The sequence below is a fragment of the Apodemus sylvaticus genome, chromosome 21, assembly GCF_947179515.1.
Source record: "Apodemus sylvaticus chromosome 21, mApoSyl1.1, whole genome shotgun sequence".
In the NCBI taxonomy this organism is placed as follows: domain Eukaryota; kingdom Metazoa; phylum Chordata; class Mammalia; order Rodentia; family Muridae; genus Apodemus; species Apodemus sylvaticus.
Window position 1 is genome coordinate 15,868,604 of NC_067492.1, and position 16,875 is coordinate 15,885,478.

At 48.0% G+C, this 16,875-nt stretch overlaps 1 protein-coding gene and 1 pseudogene across 2 annotated transcripts in view; one reads left to right on the forward strand and one right to left on the reverse strand.

The window, feature by feature from the left end:
• Nucleotides 1–16,875, reverse strand: part of Syce1l (synaptonemal complex central element protein 1 like) — a 26,205-nt gene continuing 9,330 nt past the window's right edge. Inside the window, exons 2-11 of one of the 2 annotated variants that reach the window (XM_052166519.1) lie at nucleotides 5,562–5,624; nucleotides 3,752–3,817; nucleotides 3,599–3,673; nucleotides 2,924–2,971; nucleotides 2,619–2,673; nucleotides 1,398–1,470; nucleotides 640–709; nucleotides 478–562; nucleotides 315–387; nucleotides 1–94 (exon numbers count right to left, since the gene is read on the reverse strand). In XM_052166519.1, the coding sequence (XP_052022479.1) occupies nucleotides 26–94; nucleotides 315–387; nucleotides 478–562; nucleotides 640–709; nucleotides 1,398–1,470; nucleotides 2,619–2,673; nucleotides 2,924–2,971; nucleotides 3,599–3,673; nucleotides 3,752–3,817; nucleotides 5,562–5,624 (677 nt within the window). In that variant the 3' untranslated portion in view covers nucleotides 1–25. Of the gene's footprint in view, nucleotides 95–314; nucleotides 388–477; nucleotides 563–639; nucleotides 710–1,397; nucleotides 1,484–1,681; nucleotides 1,733–2,618; nucleotides 2,674–2,923; nucleotides 2,972–3,598; nucleotides 3,674–3,751; nucleotides 3,818–5,561; nucleotides 5,625–16,875 lie in introns of those variants that run through there. The other variant, XM_052166517.1, reaches the window with a different exon arrangement.
• LOC127671793 (phosphatidylinositol N-acetylglucosaminyltransferase subunit P-like) lies at nucleotides 5,633–16,033 on the forward strand (annotated as a pseudogene).

Genomic DNA, 16,875 nt, shown 5'->3' on the forward strand with positions numbered 1-16,875 from the left:
GTGAGCACGGGTAGGTCCTTGTGGCTTAGCAGGGCGTTCCTGTCCTTGGTGACTCTCCCGATGGCTCCAAATGATGCTGTTCCTCTTGACCATTCTAAGGTTAGTGGGAGCAGGTTGCAGGGCCAGAAACTTGGGGCACTTTCACCTAGACACTCTCTCATCTGCACCTGCTGGCTCCTTGTGGCTCCCTCAGTGTATCCCAGAGGCTTGGAACTCTCAGATCCCTCTTCTCAGGGGACCTCTGATGCCCCCCACCCCACACACACACAGCCTCATTTCTCTCTGGTTTCTACTTCTGTTCACCAGGTGCCTACCTCCCCTCTGTCATTCTGAGCTTCTGGGCTGCTCTGGGACTGCCCCCCAGATTCTTCCAGCTCTGTCTTCAGCCTATGAGAAAAGCAGAGACAGGAGCGAGCAGTGGCCCAGGGCACCAGGGAGGTCTGACACCCAAGCTAAGTGCCACACTCCTCCCCTTACCCACAGTTCCCTGGGCTGTCCTGGGCCACTCTAGCCTCCTGCAGCCGCTGCTCCACCTCCTTCAGCCTGGCTCGCAGCAGAGTCCCTGCAGGAGGTGGCGGAGACATCAAGGTGGGTCCCTGAAGCCTTGGGCCCTACCACCCGGCACTGCCCAAGCCTCACTCTCCACCAGAAGCTGATCTTTCCTGTGCTCCATCACGCTGATCTCCTGGGCCAGTCGCTGCTGCAGGACCTGCCAGAACGGAGGAGGATGGTCTCTCTGTTCCTCTTTCCAGACAACACCTCCAGCCCACCCTCCTTTGCACTTTTGACAAAATCCTTCCCTACACTAGGTCATTCACTTGTATTTTTAACTCGGCAGTTTCTACGCGGGCTACAAATTCACTGCACCCGATGTTTCCCGTGTCTCCCTCTTGTTGCTCAGACTCCATTTCTTACAACTTTTCCAACCTCCCCTTTAAATTTGTTGCTCTTCGAATGTTCCAGGAGTTAAGCCTTTCTCAAGAACCCACGCGCTAACCCGCGTGCCGTCCTCACTCATGTGCTCAACAAGTCAGATCCAGCTGGTGGCCCAGGGTTACGGGATCTGTGTACTTTGTGTTCGTTCTTGGTTGTACTCTGGGTACGGATTTCTCTACCCCTAAGAAGCCTGGGGTAGAAAGAGCCCTTTGTTATACCACTGCCACCCCACCCCTGTCTGGAATGCTGCCTGATGGGCAAACCCAAAGTCCACAAAAGCTGTGTGACAACATCTAGCAAAGGATGTTAGCGGTGAATGTGATGGGTAGTGAAAGGTGGCCAGTTGTAAGGCCAAGGGAGATAGGAAGAGAAGAGTCAAAGTCTACCCCAGGGCACTGGACCTGAGCAGCGGTAGAGTGACCACTCACAGACACTGAAGCCCAGCCTGGGGAGGAGCTTACACGGAACTCCCAGAGGTCCTTGTGTTGACTTGCCAGATCCTCCAGTTTCTCCTCCTGTTGTTTGGCATCCAAACTGTGGAGACAGCGATGAGAAGTTGTATAGCCAGGACCCACAGTTAGCACAGTTGGTTCTGGGATGCCCAGTGCTCCCCAAGTCCCAAGAAACCTTCAGATCCTTCCCAGTGTGCCCCTTCATGAGTTTGTAATGCGTCCTCTCTTCACCACCTTTTCTCCATGCAGGCCCCACTCCCACAACCTAGCCACCCACCAAACCGCAAACTTAAAAATAACCCAGCTTCCTTGGTCTGAATCCTGACAAATGGACTGTTTGCTCCCTGGGAGGAAGATCATTTGCAGCCAGACTGTGCCTGCGCCTCTACTCTCTCTGAGACAGTTTCTTTTCCTTTTCCCTCTGTGGACCACACCCCTGTCCATCTCATTGTCCTTACAAATGTGTCCTCGCAAGAAAACTGTATGTATAAAGGTACAGTTGGTCACACTGTCTAATTTATTTTGTCACCATCACTTAATGGTCATGGAAGTGTCCTGTCTTCATGTCCTGTTTTATAGAAGGGAAACAAGGAGTATGTATTGCAGTGGGTTTGGCTTAATGCTGCTTGTATATTTGGATCCCCAAAACTGTTTGCAGAAGACAGTCCACTCATCCACGCATAATGCGGTGAGGGACCCTGCCTCTGGATGGTTCTGACTGGTAAATAAAGATTCCAGCAGCCAATAGCTCGGCAGGGCAGACAGGGGTGTGACTTTAGATTCCTGAGCTTGGGGCAGAGAGGAAGGAGGAAGAAGGAGGTCTGTCATGTGGGAGAAGGAGAAGGAGAGAAGAGACACCATGCCTGTGAAGAGTGGAAGACGGGAGGTATAGACAGCATGTGAAGGAGCCAGGGGAGTGTGGCCCAGTGGGCAGCCCTCTGGGTCCAGGTAGAATATAGAATTTAATAAGTAATAACTTGGGATTATTGGTGGGAGGTGGATTAACCACGTGGAGGTTAGGAAGTGGCCAGCTGTTGAGGTGATTAAGGCATAACAAAATATAAAGGTTGTGAGTGTGTGTGTGTGTGTGAGTGTGTGTATGTGTGTATGTGTGTTTCATTCAGGAATGCAGAACATTGGTGCGGGTACTTCCATGATGTATCCATTACTTATTTTACGAGCCCTTGCTCCTTCTCCTTGAGCTGTGGAGGAGGTGGGAAGGAGTCTTACCATGGAGTCTCGCTTTCTTTCTCTTGGGGATGCTTCTGGAGAATTGACAGAGCATCTGTGGAGAAAGCCAACAAGATAACCTGCTGAGGGACCTTGAGGGAACAAGGTTAGGCAGAGTCTGGGGTCTCCACATCACCTTGGACATCAGTGGGAACTCGCAGGACTTGGGCGCATCCTTCATATGAGCAGCGGGGGCCGGGGAGCAGAGCAAAGCCCATGACCCGGCTGTCAGTGGGCATCCTGAGGCTGCTCAGGAGGGTGGGCTTCGTGACGTGATGGGAAGGATAAGGAAGGATGATGAGTACCTTGCTTTTTGCACAGGACCTCCTCTATGTGGACTTTCTCTTCATTTACTGGAAAACACGATGACACTGTCAGGCCCCAGAAGCTACCTCCCTTTGGCCCGCTGCAACTTCCCCCAATAGACAGACTCACACAGAAGACAGGGGAGAAGTGAGGTAATGTCCTCCTACACTGGTAACCACCTTCCACGGGGGCCATCCCATTCCTTTCTCCCCCACTCCCACATCCATGTTCTATGTCAGTGCCAACAGAGTCAAGGGGGGGGGGTGGGTAACTGCTCTGAAGAAAGTACAGGTTCACGCAGGAAGGAAGAGTAAACTATTAAAGAAGCAAATACTATGTCAGGTGGAAAAAGACCAAGGTTCTGATGAAGAAAGAAAGAAAGCAGAGGAAGCAGAGAGAGAGAAGAGAGAGAGAGAGAGAGAGAGAAGCAGGGGTGGAGACAATGGGGTGGGATTCTGATTTTACATAAAACCATCAAGGTAAGCCTGTTTTGGCTGTCTGATCTGGGAGCTGAAAGATGACATGCTAGAGTGGCTAATCTGAATTGTACGGGCTAAAAAGTGGAGGACGGCAGTGAGAGCATAGCCTGGGCTAAGACACCGGAGTCGGAGTCTCGTTTGGGAACAGCAGCGGCAGACAGGGGATCCCGGGATCCCTCTTTTGGCCCCACTCACAGGAATCTAGTTCCCGATGCATGGCTTCCTGGAGTGCCTGCGCCTCTCCCAGCTCGTCACTGGACCTCTTCTTGGCTGGACCAAAGAGGGGAAGAAGGCATTGTGTGAGGGCCGCCTTGCTGCTGGTATCAACTGGCCAGTCTAGGGTCCCACGCTTACCTTGCTGCAGCTCATTAATGCGATGGATCAGGTCCTCGATCTGGGGTTCCAGGCTTCCCTCTGAAGAAAGAAGGCACGAGTGAGCCAGAGAAGACAGGTGCTTGTCTGTAGCAGGCAGCGGGAGGAGGACTTCAGTCTGGGGCTGGGTTTCTACTGCTAGCCATCCGCAGGCTATTACAGAGCGCCTGCTTTGTGCTGGGGTCTGTAGCAGGTCCTTGGTCCTTGCAGGGCTTGCATTCTGGGTAGGGGAGATGGTGATGAGTCACTCTGGTGACAGTGGCAGTCACAAAGATGACACAAGGTGGGTGATAAAGAACATAGGGGTATTGGTACTTTTTTGAGATATGGAAAGACTCCCAAATGAAGGGAAAGAAACCAGGCCCTGTACGCTGTGGGGAGGGATGTGTGGAGTGGGAGCTACTCCAGGGAGAGGGAACAAGTATGAATCTCTTGCAGTGGGAGTGGGTAAGGCCCATATGCAAAGTCACAGAGAATGGGTAAGCTAGGGGGAGGAGCAGAGGGCATGGGAGGGGAGGTCCTGCAGGACCACGGTGGAGGCTTGCAGCTGAAACTTGAGTGTAGTGGAAACTGGTGGAGCCCTCCCATGGGTCCCACTCTCTTCGAAGGGGGCAGAACAGGCTGTCATTCCTGCCTCTCTGGTCTCTAGCTGTCACAAAGACAGCAGGGCTTTCCGGTGACAAGTGCCACCTTTCGAGTTCTCAGTGCCTTCTTAGAGAGTTATCTCTGACCTCATGGCCCATTTTATCGCTCTATAAGGAGAAGCCTTCCTCCTACCTCATCATGTTCTGGATCAAAGGCAAGTCACAGGCATTGGGACATGAGGCTGCTTTTGCTGAGTCTCACGTAAGTCATAAACTTAGCTCCAGACTTTTCAAGATGACAGACTCCCTTTCTAGACACATCTAGAAGAGTGATATCCTCTTGGGTGCTGAAAGCACTCGGCAGAAATCCCTGTGGCCCAGGGACTTTATTTCACTGCAGATGGTCAGGGTAGGTCACTACACATATTATAGTACTGCAGTTTCTATACATAGTTTTAGTCCAGCACACGGCCGCAGTGAAATGTAAGGGGGGGGGGGGGTGATATGAGAGGAGAGGTTCCATTTTGTTTGACGCAAATTAGTGGATACAACAGTTGAAGCTGAGAATGGTCGGGTGGGGTGGGGTGGGGGAGTCTTACTTCAGGCCCAGTATTTGCTCCAGTACTTAGACAGGTAAGTGTAAGCTGGCTCCCAGGTCAAGTGCAAAATACTCTGTATTGTCCTTTGCAACTTGTGGGATTTAAAGGGACAAGAAATATACACCTGTGAATGCTGTTTATTTTAAAAGAATCTCTGGGTGACACGTGACCATTTGCTCTTGTGGGGAAGTAGCTCAGCAGTCCTGGATTCAAGCTGAGGCACTAGTAAACAAAACAACAACACAAAAAGGAACACTGCTGCTTGCCTGGGTATCATAAAAATGAATAAACAAATACATGATAGATTAATGGATGGGTGGAAAGATGAATGGACTGATGTTGTGTGGGGGGTGGGGTGTGTGTGTATGTGTGTGTGTGTGTGCACGCGTGCACGCGCGTCTATGTGCCCCTATAAATGGAGAAAAGTTTTCTGTCCGCTTAAAGATTTAGAATTTTTAGCTGCGACTTCATTTTTTCTCTCTCAAAGAATAGAGCCAAATAGGAACAATACGATGAGTTTCTAAAGTTGTGAGTTATGGCTTTTAGGTTCTAATTCTGTTCACCTGACTCAAAATCTGAGACTCGGGACACAGGACACCTGACCTTTCTGTAGCTTTTTCACTGTTTCCAGCAAGTCTTCCGTCGTATTCAGAGATGCGGCCTGCCCTGCAGAGATGAAAACCAGCATTATAGGACCCAGCAGGAGGATGGGTAAACCCGGGAAAGACACAGACCCGGGTCGAGAAGCAGCTAGCCATCTTTAGACATGCCTGGGTTATGGCCAAAGCTGGGCTGAGGGTCAGGTCCCCAGCCACAACAGGATTCATGGGAACCAGTTCCCTGATTTTAAGACTCATGGTGTATCCTGGAGGAATCAGCTTCACTACAAGGGGACAAAAGACATTCCTGAACCCTGCTTAGTCAAACCCAGGGTGAGAAGAGAGAATGCCCCTGCTGTTGAAAGGTCACAAGGTTCCAATAAATGCAACAGGGAAGCTGGATTTCATATTGATTTCTTTAAAATAGCCATAGCCCTAGCTTGTAAATTCTAATGAATTATTGGTTCTAGAAATGGCCACTCGTGCCTCTTAATACATACTTACTTAATGTGTGTCTGTGTGTATTGTTGTTGTTGTGCATGTGTGTACGTACATATATGTGGTGGTGCCTTGGTTTCTGTGGGGAAATGCATAGGGCAGAAGTCATCTTCTCTAGAAGTCACGCTCCACTGTATTTTTGTGATGCAGCCTCACTGTTTCTGGGGCTGGCCACGTCAGCTGCGCTGGTCAGCCATCCTGAGTTTGGAAATTGACATATATCCAGCCCTCACTCCTGCTTGCCCTGCGCTGGGGTTACAGACCGTACTCAGCAAGGGCTAGTCATGCCGTACTTGGCGTGGGTTCTAGGGATCTGAACTCAGGTCCTTATACTTGGGCAGCAAGCCCTTTATTCCCTGAAGCCCAGTCCAGGGGCTGCTAATCACTGTAAGCAGAAAGAAGTGGGTGTGAGGAGCCTCTTGTTGGACAACCATAACACAGCTTATGAAAGCAGAGGGGGGGAGGGGAGATGAAAAGAGGGAGAAGGGATGGGGACAGGAAGAGAGGGGGAGAGGTGGAGAAGCAGAAAGGAGGAGAGAGGGAGAGGGGGAGAGAGAGGAAAAAAGAGAGAGGGTGAAAAAGGGGAGAGGGGATAGAGAGAGATTGGAATCGCACCAAGATTTTTGACATTTTTAGTTCTAATCCAAATTAATATAAAGGACAGAGGAACACAATAATGATGCAGCTGGAAATCTGCTCAACATTATGAGGACTAGGAATCAATACACTCGAACACATACACACACACATGCACGAACATGTACAGATGCATAGTGTAGAAATTGGGGGAAACCCCTACATTAATAAAGACGTGTACACATATCCCTCAGGCCTCACATGAGGCTGGGGTAGAGCCTCTAACCAGAACACAGGACTTGAGATCTCCGTCTGACTCGGTTCTGTCCTCCCCTAAAAATGTTTAAAACTACAAGGAAGATGGCATATCCACTGTTGCCTCGCCAGAAGGGTGACTTGTAGCCTCGTTCTTTTTAAACTCTCAGATTGGCTTCACAGTTATCTTGTGTGGGCTTTCATTCCTGAATCTCAGTTTAACTCCTTATAGGTTTAACCTATCTGCCTCAAGAATATTGGGCCGTCACATTACCTGTCTCCCTCCTTATTACTACTGTAATTGGTTATACATTTATTGGGAATTAGCATGAGAAACTTTCTAGCCAACTCCATTCATACAATTAAAGATAACTACTAATAATCAATGATGGAAGAACTACCAAGAAGATGCTACCCCAGCAGTAAGAGGTATTCCCATCAGTAAACAAAAGGTTCTTTCTTGAAGCACAGAATGTAACATTCAACTCTGAGTTGGCTGTAAAACTCCTACAAGCATACATTTCTAAGTGTGGGGCTGAATAGTTTTGAACAAAGTTACATCGAGTCCTATTAATACCCAATACTGAAATATAAAACACAAAGGTCGATCCCTCTGATTGAGTTCAGTTACTATTGTACATGTTTTCAAACATGAGTTTGACTGGACGGAAGAAATAAGAAAGAGAACGAATGACCTGTAGCCCATGTCAGTGGACTACTTTGGACTGACCACTACAATGGACTGACTTTAGCTGGCTCCTAGTTCAAGCAAATGCATTTTTTTCATGATGCATACTTCTATAGATGTTTTAGCATGAGCCCATATTACTTGAAAATTTCAAGCAAACAACCCTAGAGGAAAAAAAATGCCCTAAATTCTTTAAATCAATGATAAAAGCTCAAACCCCAGCGACCGACTCCTCTCCATAGGAACCTGGATGGAAAAGAAATACAACTCAAAAACATAGACCACAGCCAGAAGGTGAATACAGAAGTGCTTCTCCAACATATAGAAAAGCCCTTACCCTCAGACCCCAAGTTCCCCAGTCGTCTCCTTAGAAGTCATTCAACGATTTAACTCTTGATTCACATCAAGTCCTATTAATAACCAATACTGAAATATAAAACACAAAGGTCGATCTCTCCGATTGAGTTCAGTTACTTTTGTAAATGTACCCTTTCTGCACGTGCACCCTTTCTGCACACAGAGGATCCCATGTCATACAGGATGTGGCAAGTTTTCTATTTCTCACTTGACATGGTATGCCGGTGATCAGCTTTTGCTTTTTGGAGGCTGCATAGCTTTCCACTCATACGTTCCATAATTTAGGAGCAGTCTTCTACTGTTGCCTATGGGCGACACATGGCATCTAAATGACGCCGCGATGATCACATTTTCCATTTCTCAGCTGCTGACACGAAGTAGGTCTCCCCTCTGTGTCTGCCATCGCATACCTTTACTGTGTGTCACTATGTCCTCTAGTTCCTTTCTCTTGTAAGGATATTTACCACTGAATCACCCTATGCTAGTATGACCCCATCCTAAGTCGTTACATCTGCAAAGATCCCACAGACTGGCTAGTCTGTATTTTGTTTGGATGTGTACCTGTGTGTACCTGTGTGTATGCCTTGGCACCTCAAGTCTGGTGCACAGAGGCCAGAAGAGGAATCAAAGCTCCTTTCTAGAGTTCTAGGACTTTTTGAGGTGCCTATGTGGGTGCTGGGAATCAAATCTGGGTCATGTGGAAAAGCAGACAAGTGCTTTAACCATTGAGCCCTCTCTCCTGCCCTGCTGATCAGATTTTAACTATCAACTTGCCACAACCTCAAATCACTGGAGAAGAAAGCCTCAATTGAAGAATTACCTAGATCACATTGGCCTACGGGTATGTCTCAAGGGGTTTGGGAGGGCCCAGCCATGGTTCTATCCCCCAACTTGGGGGTTCTGAAAAGAGAGAAAAAAATCTGGCTGAGAGCAGAGTGTAAGCAGGCGGCATGGCTGCGTTCCTCGTTCCTCTCTGCTCTTGGCTGGGCATGTGTGTTGTGATTAGCTGCTTAAGTGAATTTCTGACTTGATTTCCCTAAAAAGGGAGACGGTTTCTTGGAATTGTAAGCCAAATGAACTGTTTGTCTCCTACATTGCTTTTTTTTTTTTTAAACCAGAGTAGTTTATCACAGCCACAGAAATGAAACCAGGGCCTTCTGGTTTCAAGTAAGGCCACTGTTTTGCATTTATTATTATTTTTAATTATGTAACAATTTCAAACATGGATATAATGTATTATACTGTGAGGCTCTGATGGACCCAAGGTGGGAAAGGGGGAGGGTCACACTTCTATTTTGATTAATTAATTTTTGTGATGCTGTAAATCGAACTCGGAGCCTCGCACACACTAGACAAGGACTTTATTAGCTAAGCTACAGAATTCACCACTGTCAGCAGCTCAGTGACCATATTTTCACCATTTAGAAACAAAATATTTCATGGGTCATTAAAAAAAATCATACCCAAATAACATTCTAAAAATCTTTGAAGAAAATGAAATTTTTCCTTCTCTGAATCTCACTGCCATGATCCAATCATCTCTGATAAGTTGGTACATCTCCTCCTGAGACATTTTTATTATTTAAAGTGATTTTAATATTTGGCTAAGAACGAAGACTTCGCAATAGAGAAAGCTGTTTGTCTTCCTAACGTTTTATGAAACCCTTCAAGCACAGTGTGAGGCCTTGATGGTCCCTCGTACTCACGACCTTGGTGCTATGACGGTGAACATCACCCAAATTTGCTTTGTCTTTAATCATACCCAGTACAATTCAAAATCGCCATGTAGAATCACCAATACTCTGCTCAGATAATATGTAGTGTTCTCTGACCAGCCAGGGTTCTCCAGCTGGCCTTGAGAGACCCCCAACTCGAGAATTTTAGACCCCTAGCAATTAGCACAATTAGCCTAGACATAGAGCAACTTGGTGTTTTTGTTTTTGTTTTTTGTTTTCTCTCAGCCTGGAAAACTGTCAACCTTAAGATAGCGCTCCCTCCCTGCTCCAAGAACTCCCTGCTCCAAGGACTAGTGCTCCCTCCCTGCTCCAAAGACTAGCTCCCACATTCCTGAGACATCTGGTGCCTTGCTCAAAGTAACTGTGTTTGCCCAAGATAACCTGTAACCTTCTGCTGAGCCATGAATTGCCGCTTGATCTCCCCATTCCTTATGACATAGATCACTGCCTAAGCCTCCTCTTTTTCTTTATATTCTTCTTTCAAAACGCCAACTGCAGCAGCGCTATGTTGAACTCCTCTGCCCCTGCACAGGACACGAGTTCTGCCCCAGTGCACTGGAGAAATAAACCTTGTGTGTTTGCATCAAGAACAGTCTCTCGTGAATTTTTGGGGTGTCGTCTTATCCCAAGACTTGAGTGAGGATTTCCTGGGATTTGGGAGTCTTTCATTTGGGGGCTCATCCCAGGATTTGTGACCCCCAAATTCTCAGAGACCCCTCTTGGAGGTAAGATTCTATTTTTATCTATGTCCTTGTTTGTCGGCTGTTTCTGAATCTGGCATTTCTGGTTTGCAGTCATCCGCGCTCTTGAGAGCAAGGAACTCCCTGTCTTGGTCGGAGGGGAGGGTTATCAACAGATGTGTCAAGAGATAACCAACTGTCACCCTGGAAGATGTCCCAGGAGGTCTGAGGGAGCTCTGAGGACACTCGGAGAGTTCCCATCTGAGTGCCGACTTGGAACCCAAATCTCTCCTAGAGAGGAGAGATTTCACATCCTCTCGGCCGTCTGATTCTGTTTCCTGGTGTTGGAAGTCCCGCAAGAGGTGGGCTCTAGTCTCGGCTTTCGTGGTCTTTCTGAGTGTTTTGTTTGTAGTTTGTGTGACTTGGACAATGGGACAGACTGTTAACACTCCTCTCGGTCAAACTCTCAACCACTGGACTGAAATTAGAAATGGGGCACGCAATCTGTCTGTAGACATTAAGAAGGAACTTTGGAGAACGTTTTGTTCTTCAGAATGGCCAACGTACGATGCTGGCTGGCCTCCGGAGGGTACACTTGACCTGACTGTGATTTCTGCCATCAAAGACATTGTTTTTCAGAAGGGACAAGGGTCTCCCCCTGACCAGATACCTTATATTTGGGAGAATTTAGTTCAGGATCCTCCTTCCTGGCGAAAGCCTTGGTCTCAGAAAAATAAGCCAGGCTCCTAAGTCCTGGCACTCCGTGACTCAGAGCAGAAAATGAAAACAAGAACAGCGGAGCCTGAGCCACTATGCAGAACAGAAGAGGCAGAGTCTGAGCCGCTATGCAAAACAGTGGAGTCCAAACTGGCAAACAGAACCCAACCTCCCCCTAAGATTTATCCCGAGATTGAGGAGCCCACAGAATGGCCTGGTACCCCGACTCCGTATCCCTTCCCCACCCACCCACCCCCAGAATCCTCAACAGGGTGCCGTTGGAGGAGCAGTAGAAGGACCGGCCACCAGGACTGAAGACCATGTGCTCAGAGCCCCAGGAGACTACACTTGACTACGGTGTTGCCTCTGTGTTCATATGGCCCTCCTCCGGCCAACCCTGAACAAATGCAACCCCTTCAATTCTAGCCATTCTCATCGGCCCACCTCTATAATTGGAGGACAAACCATGCCCCTTTCTCAGAAAATCCCTCTAGCCTTACAGGTCTGATAGAATCCTTCATGTTCTCCCACCAGCCCACTTGGGATGACTATCAACAGGTCCTTTTTACCACTGAGGAGAAGGAAAGAATCCTGCTGGAAGCACGAAAGAACGTGCCAGGAACCAATGGCCAACCATCTCAACTCCAGAACGAAATAGATGCTGGCTTCCTTCTGAATCATCCTGACTGGGACTACAATACCTCGGAAGGTAGGGGGTGGCTGATAGTCTATCGCCAGGCTCTGGTGGCAGGTTTCAAAGGGGCCAGCAGATGCCCCACCAATTTGGCCAAGGGAAGAGAAGTTCTTCAGGGAGAAAATGAACCCACTTCTGTGTTTTTAGAATGGTTTTTGGAGGCTTACAGGTTATACATGCCTTTTGACCCTGCCTCCGAGGGTCAGCAGGCAGCAGTAGCCATGGCATTTATTGGACAGTCTGCCTCTGATAGTAGAAGAAGACTGCAGCACCTAGAGGGTCTGTAAATGCTATCCTTGCAAGACCTAGGTAAGGAAGTGGAGAAAGTCTACCATAAGAGGGAAATTGAGGAAGAGAGGAGAGAGAGAAAAAAAAAAGAAGCAGAAGAAAGAGAAAATAGATGAGATAAAAGGCAGGAAAGGAGTTTGACAAGGATTTTGGCTTCAATAGTAGGTGACAGGGAGGCTTATAGAACAGAGCAAGGAGACAGACAGGGTACCTGGGCAATGCAGGGCTGAGAAGACCCCGGAACTCTGGAGGACCTTTATGACAACCTTTAGCCAAGGACCAATGTGCATATTGCAAGGAGAAGGGACACTGGGCAAGGGACTGCTCCAAGAAGAAACAGGGCGCCAAAACACCCAAGGTCCTCACTCTAGAAGACAATGATTAGGGGGGATGGGGCTCGGACCCCCTCCCAGAGCCTAGGGTAACCCTGTGGAGGGGACCCCTACAGACTTCCTTGTTGACACTGGAACAGAATTTTCAGTTTTAAAGAAACCACTGAGAGAATTAAAAAATAAAAAATCCATAATGATTGGGGTCACTGTCCAGAAACCATACTCTTTGACCATCGACAGGAAAGTTGATCTGGGAAAGGGTCAAGTAACTCACTCTTTCATCATCCCTGAGTGCCCCATGCCATTATTGTGGAGAGACTTACTGTTTTAAAATTGAGCTCAAAATTAAAAGCTCAAATACGTTTTTCCTTGAAAGAAGTTATAGTCAATTGGCAGACCCCCACTTTTATGATTTTAGCTTTAAAACTAGAGGAAGAATACAGATTGCACGAGCCTCCAGCCTCGCCCGACAAGACCCTGGGTGGAGTATAGCTGGAGAGGTGTCCTGGAGCATGGGCAGAGACAGGGGTCATGGGAGAGGCCAAACAAGTGCCCCCCCCCATTGTAAGCCTAAAAACTGATGCAATCCACATTGGGGTACAACAATACCCCATGAACAGAGAGGCCCGAGAGGGCATCAGACCACATATCCAAAGATTCCTGCGACTAGGCATTCTGGTTCCTTGTCATTCCCCCTGGAACATTCCATTGCTGCCAGTTAGGAAGCCTGGCACTAATGATTACCTGCCAGTACAAGATCTAAGAGAAGTTAATAAAAGAGTACAGGGTATCTACCCTACTGTCCCTAACCTTTACAACCTGCTCAGTTCTCTCCCTCCTGACAGACATTGGTATATGGTTCTGGACTTAAAAGACGCATTCTTTTGCCTGAGACTACATCCTACAAGTCAGATGATCTTTGCTTTCGAATGGAGAGACCCAGATTCAGGACAGGCTGGACAATTGACTTGGACGAGTCTGCCCCAGGGATTCAAGAACTCCCCTACTCTTTTGACGAAGCCCTCCATTGGGATTTGGCTCTGTTCAGGTCATAAAATCCTCAAATTTCTCTGCTTCAGTATGTTGATGATTTACTCTTAGCTGCTATCACCAAGCAAGAGTGCAGACTTAGGACTGAGAGATTACTGACTGAGCTGGGTGAATTGGGATACAGGGCTTCAGCAAAGAAAGCCCAGATTTGCCAGACAGAAGTAACCTATTTGGGCTACACTCTTAAGGAGGGGAAGTGATGGCTGAAGGAAGCTAGGGAAAAGACTGTGACATAAATCCCTACTCCTACAACCCCAAAGAAAATAAGAGAGTTCCTGGGCATTGCGGGGTTTTGTAGACTCTGGATACCAGGATTCGCCACCTTGGCAGCCCCACTCTACCCTCTCACTAAAGAAACAGGGGTTTTCTCATGGGCCCCCGAACACCAGAAAGCTTTCAAAGAAATTAAAAGGGCTTTACTCGGTGCACCAGCTTTGGCCCTACCAGTCTTAACTAAACCTTTCACCTTTCATATGGATGAAAGAGTAGGAGTGGCACGAGGGGTCCTGACTCAGGCCTTGGGGCCATGGAAGTGACCTGTAGCCTACCTATCAAAAAAAACTCGACCCTGTAGCCAGCAGATGGCCATCTTGCCTGAAAGCCATCACCGCTGTAGCACTACTCCTCAAGGATGCTGACAAACAGACCTTGGGACAACAGACTATCATAGTAGCCCCCCACGCCCTAGAAAATATCCTCAGACAGCCTCCTGACTGCTGGATGACGAACACCCACATGACTCATTACCAAAGCCTCCTGCTGACTGACTGAATGAATTTTGCCCCCCACCACCACTATCCTTAACCACCCTACCACCCTACTGCCTGAGACAGACGATTCTCTGCCAATACACCAGTGTATAGACATCTTGGCAGAAGAAACCATAACACGGAAGGACCTCACCGACCAGCCTTGGCCAGGGTACCCTAATTGGTACACGATGGCAGCAGCTTTGTGGTTGAAGGTAAGCAGAAAGCTGGGGCGGCGGTGGTGGATGGGAAGCGGACCGTCTGGGCTAGCAGCTTGCCTGAAGGAACGTCAGTTCAAAAAGCGGAGCTGATTGTACTCACCAAAGCCTTGCAGCTGGCAGAAGGAAAGACTATCAACATCTACACGGTCAGCAGGTACGCTTTCGCCACCGCTCACACACATGGGGCAATCTATAAACAGAGGGGGCTACTCATGTCTGCTGGAAAGGACATTAAGAACAAAGAAGAAATCTTCAGTCTGCTAGAAGCCATACATTTGCCAAAAAAAAACCTGGCCATTATACATTGCCCCGACCATCAAAAGAGCTGAGATGCCATTGCCAAAGGAAATCAAATGGCTGACATGGCAGCCAAACAAGCAGCCCAAGGGACCATGATTCTTATAGCCAACCAGGGGATTAAAGAGTCCAAAGACTATTACAACATCAGAGAGACCAGTTTCAGGTACACCCCCCCCCCAAGGATCACCGCCAGATGAAAAAATTAAAAATAATATACAGCTATACTCCCTATGGAGTAACGAAGACAGAAGATGGGAAATCTATCTTACCCCAAAAAGAGGGACAACAATATGTCACTAATTTGTACCAATTAACCCACTTGGGAACAAAGAAATTAAAGGACATTTCATTGTATGCAACATCTTGAGATATTGCTCAAGATGTAGTTCAAAATTGTAAAGCCTTTGCCTTAACCAATGCTGGACATCACATAGGCATACCTGGTAAGTGCCTACGAGGAGATAGACCAGAAGTGTACTGGGAAGTCGACTTCATGGAACTCAAACCAACAAAATATGGTAACAAATACTTATTAGTTTTCATAGATACTTTCTCAGGTTGGGTAGAAGTTTTCCCCACAGAAAGGGAGACAGCCAACGTAGTGGCAAAGAAGATACTAGAAGAGATTTTCCCGAGATTCGGCATTCCTAAGGTAATTGAATCAGACAATGGCCCTGCCTTTGTTGCCCAGGTAAGTCAGGGACTGGCCACCCAGCTGGGGATTGATTGGAAATTACATTGTGCTTATAGACCCCAGAGTTCAGGGCAGGTAGAAAGAATGAATAGAACCTTAAAAGAGACCGTGACTAAATTAGCCTTAGAGACCAGTGGAAAGGACTGAACAGCCCTCTTGCCCTTTGCCTTGTTCTGAGTATGGAACACCCCAGGGAAATTTAAACTCACACCATTTGAGCTCCTCCATGGAGGACTGCCCCCCTTGGCAGAAGTGGGAGGGATACTTGACCCTGACACCTCTTTTTCCTAACCCCTGATAGCTCGTTTGAAGGCTCTTGAACTGGTCAGAAAGGACACCTGGGAACAGCTTAAGGGAGCATACGAACCGGGAACCACAGCCATGCCACATAAGTTCCAAGTGGGAGTCTCTGTCCTGGTCTGGCGTCATCAATCCAGCAACCTTGAGCCCAGATGAAAGGACCTTACCTGGTACTTCTAACTAGTCCCACTGCCATCAAAGTTGATGGTATCCTGGCTTGGATCCACGCATCTCACGTCAAAATGGCGCCCCCTGCAGCCCGAGATGACTCCTGGAAGCTGGAGTGGACTGATGATCCTCTTAAGCTGCGTCTACTCCTCCTGCTCACCACTGGGGAATAGCAACCCCCACCAACCTATGACCCTTACTTGGCATGTATTATCACAAACAGGGGACATGGTCTGGTCCACTTCCAAAGTCACCTCCCCAGGTACTTGATGACCCTCTCTGTTCCCTGAGATCTGTGCCCTAATAGCCAGATTAGACTCATGGGACATTTCTGAGCTAACCCTTAAGGATGTACACCGCCTACAGAAACGTTATATGGTCAGAAACCCTCACTCCCCATACCGGATGTCCCCAAAACAATTTGAGGCAGCTTATCCCGGCTGTAAGAGCTTACCCATCAGGGGAAAACTTCAACAAACCCCTTTTTATGTATGCCCCAGAGACAGCAGGTCTAGACCAGAAGCCCACAGACGCAGGGGCCTGGGACAATTCTACTGTGGACAATGGGGATGTGAGACTACTGGAGATGCCTCCTGGCATCCCACGTCCTCATGGGACTTGATCACTGTCTCCCAGAAAAATGACTCCCTTAATATCACCTTTACAGACCCAGGGAAATGGTTTACTGCTTGGCCCAAGGGACGAACCTGGGGTCTTAGGTGCTATATGTCAGGATGGGACAATGGGTTCACATTTCAGATTAGACTGAAGATTGAAAGCCCTCCAACAGTTCCCATGGGGCCTGATAAAGTGCTTGCAGAACAGGGAGCCCCTAAGCTGCTAGACAAAGGAATCATTCCAAAGCCCCCTCCCCCCATCATAACTGAGGCTCCCACTAACACTCCTGCCTCAACTCTAGTCACTCTGGCCCCCACCACTGGAGACAGGTTACTATACCTAATTCAGGGGGCATTCCAAGCTCTAAACGCTACAAAGCCCAATGCAACTACATCCG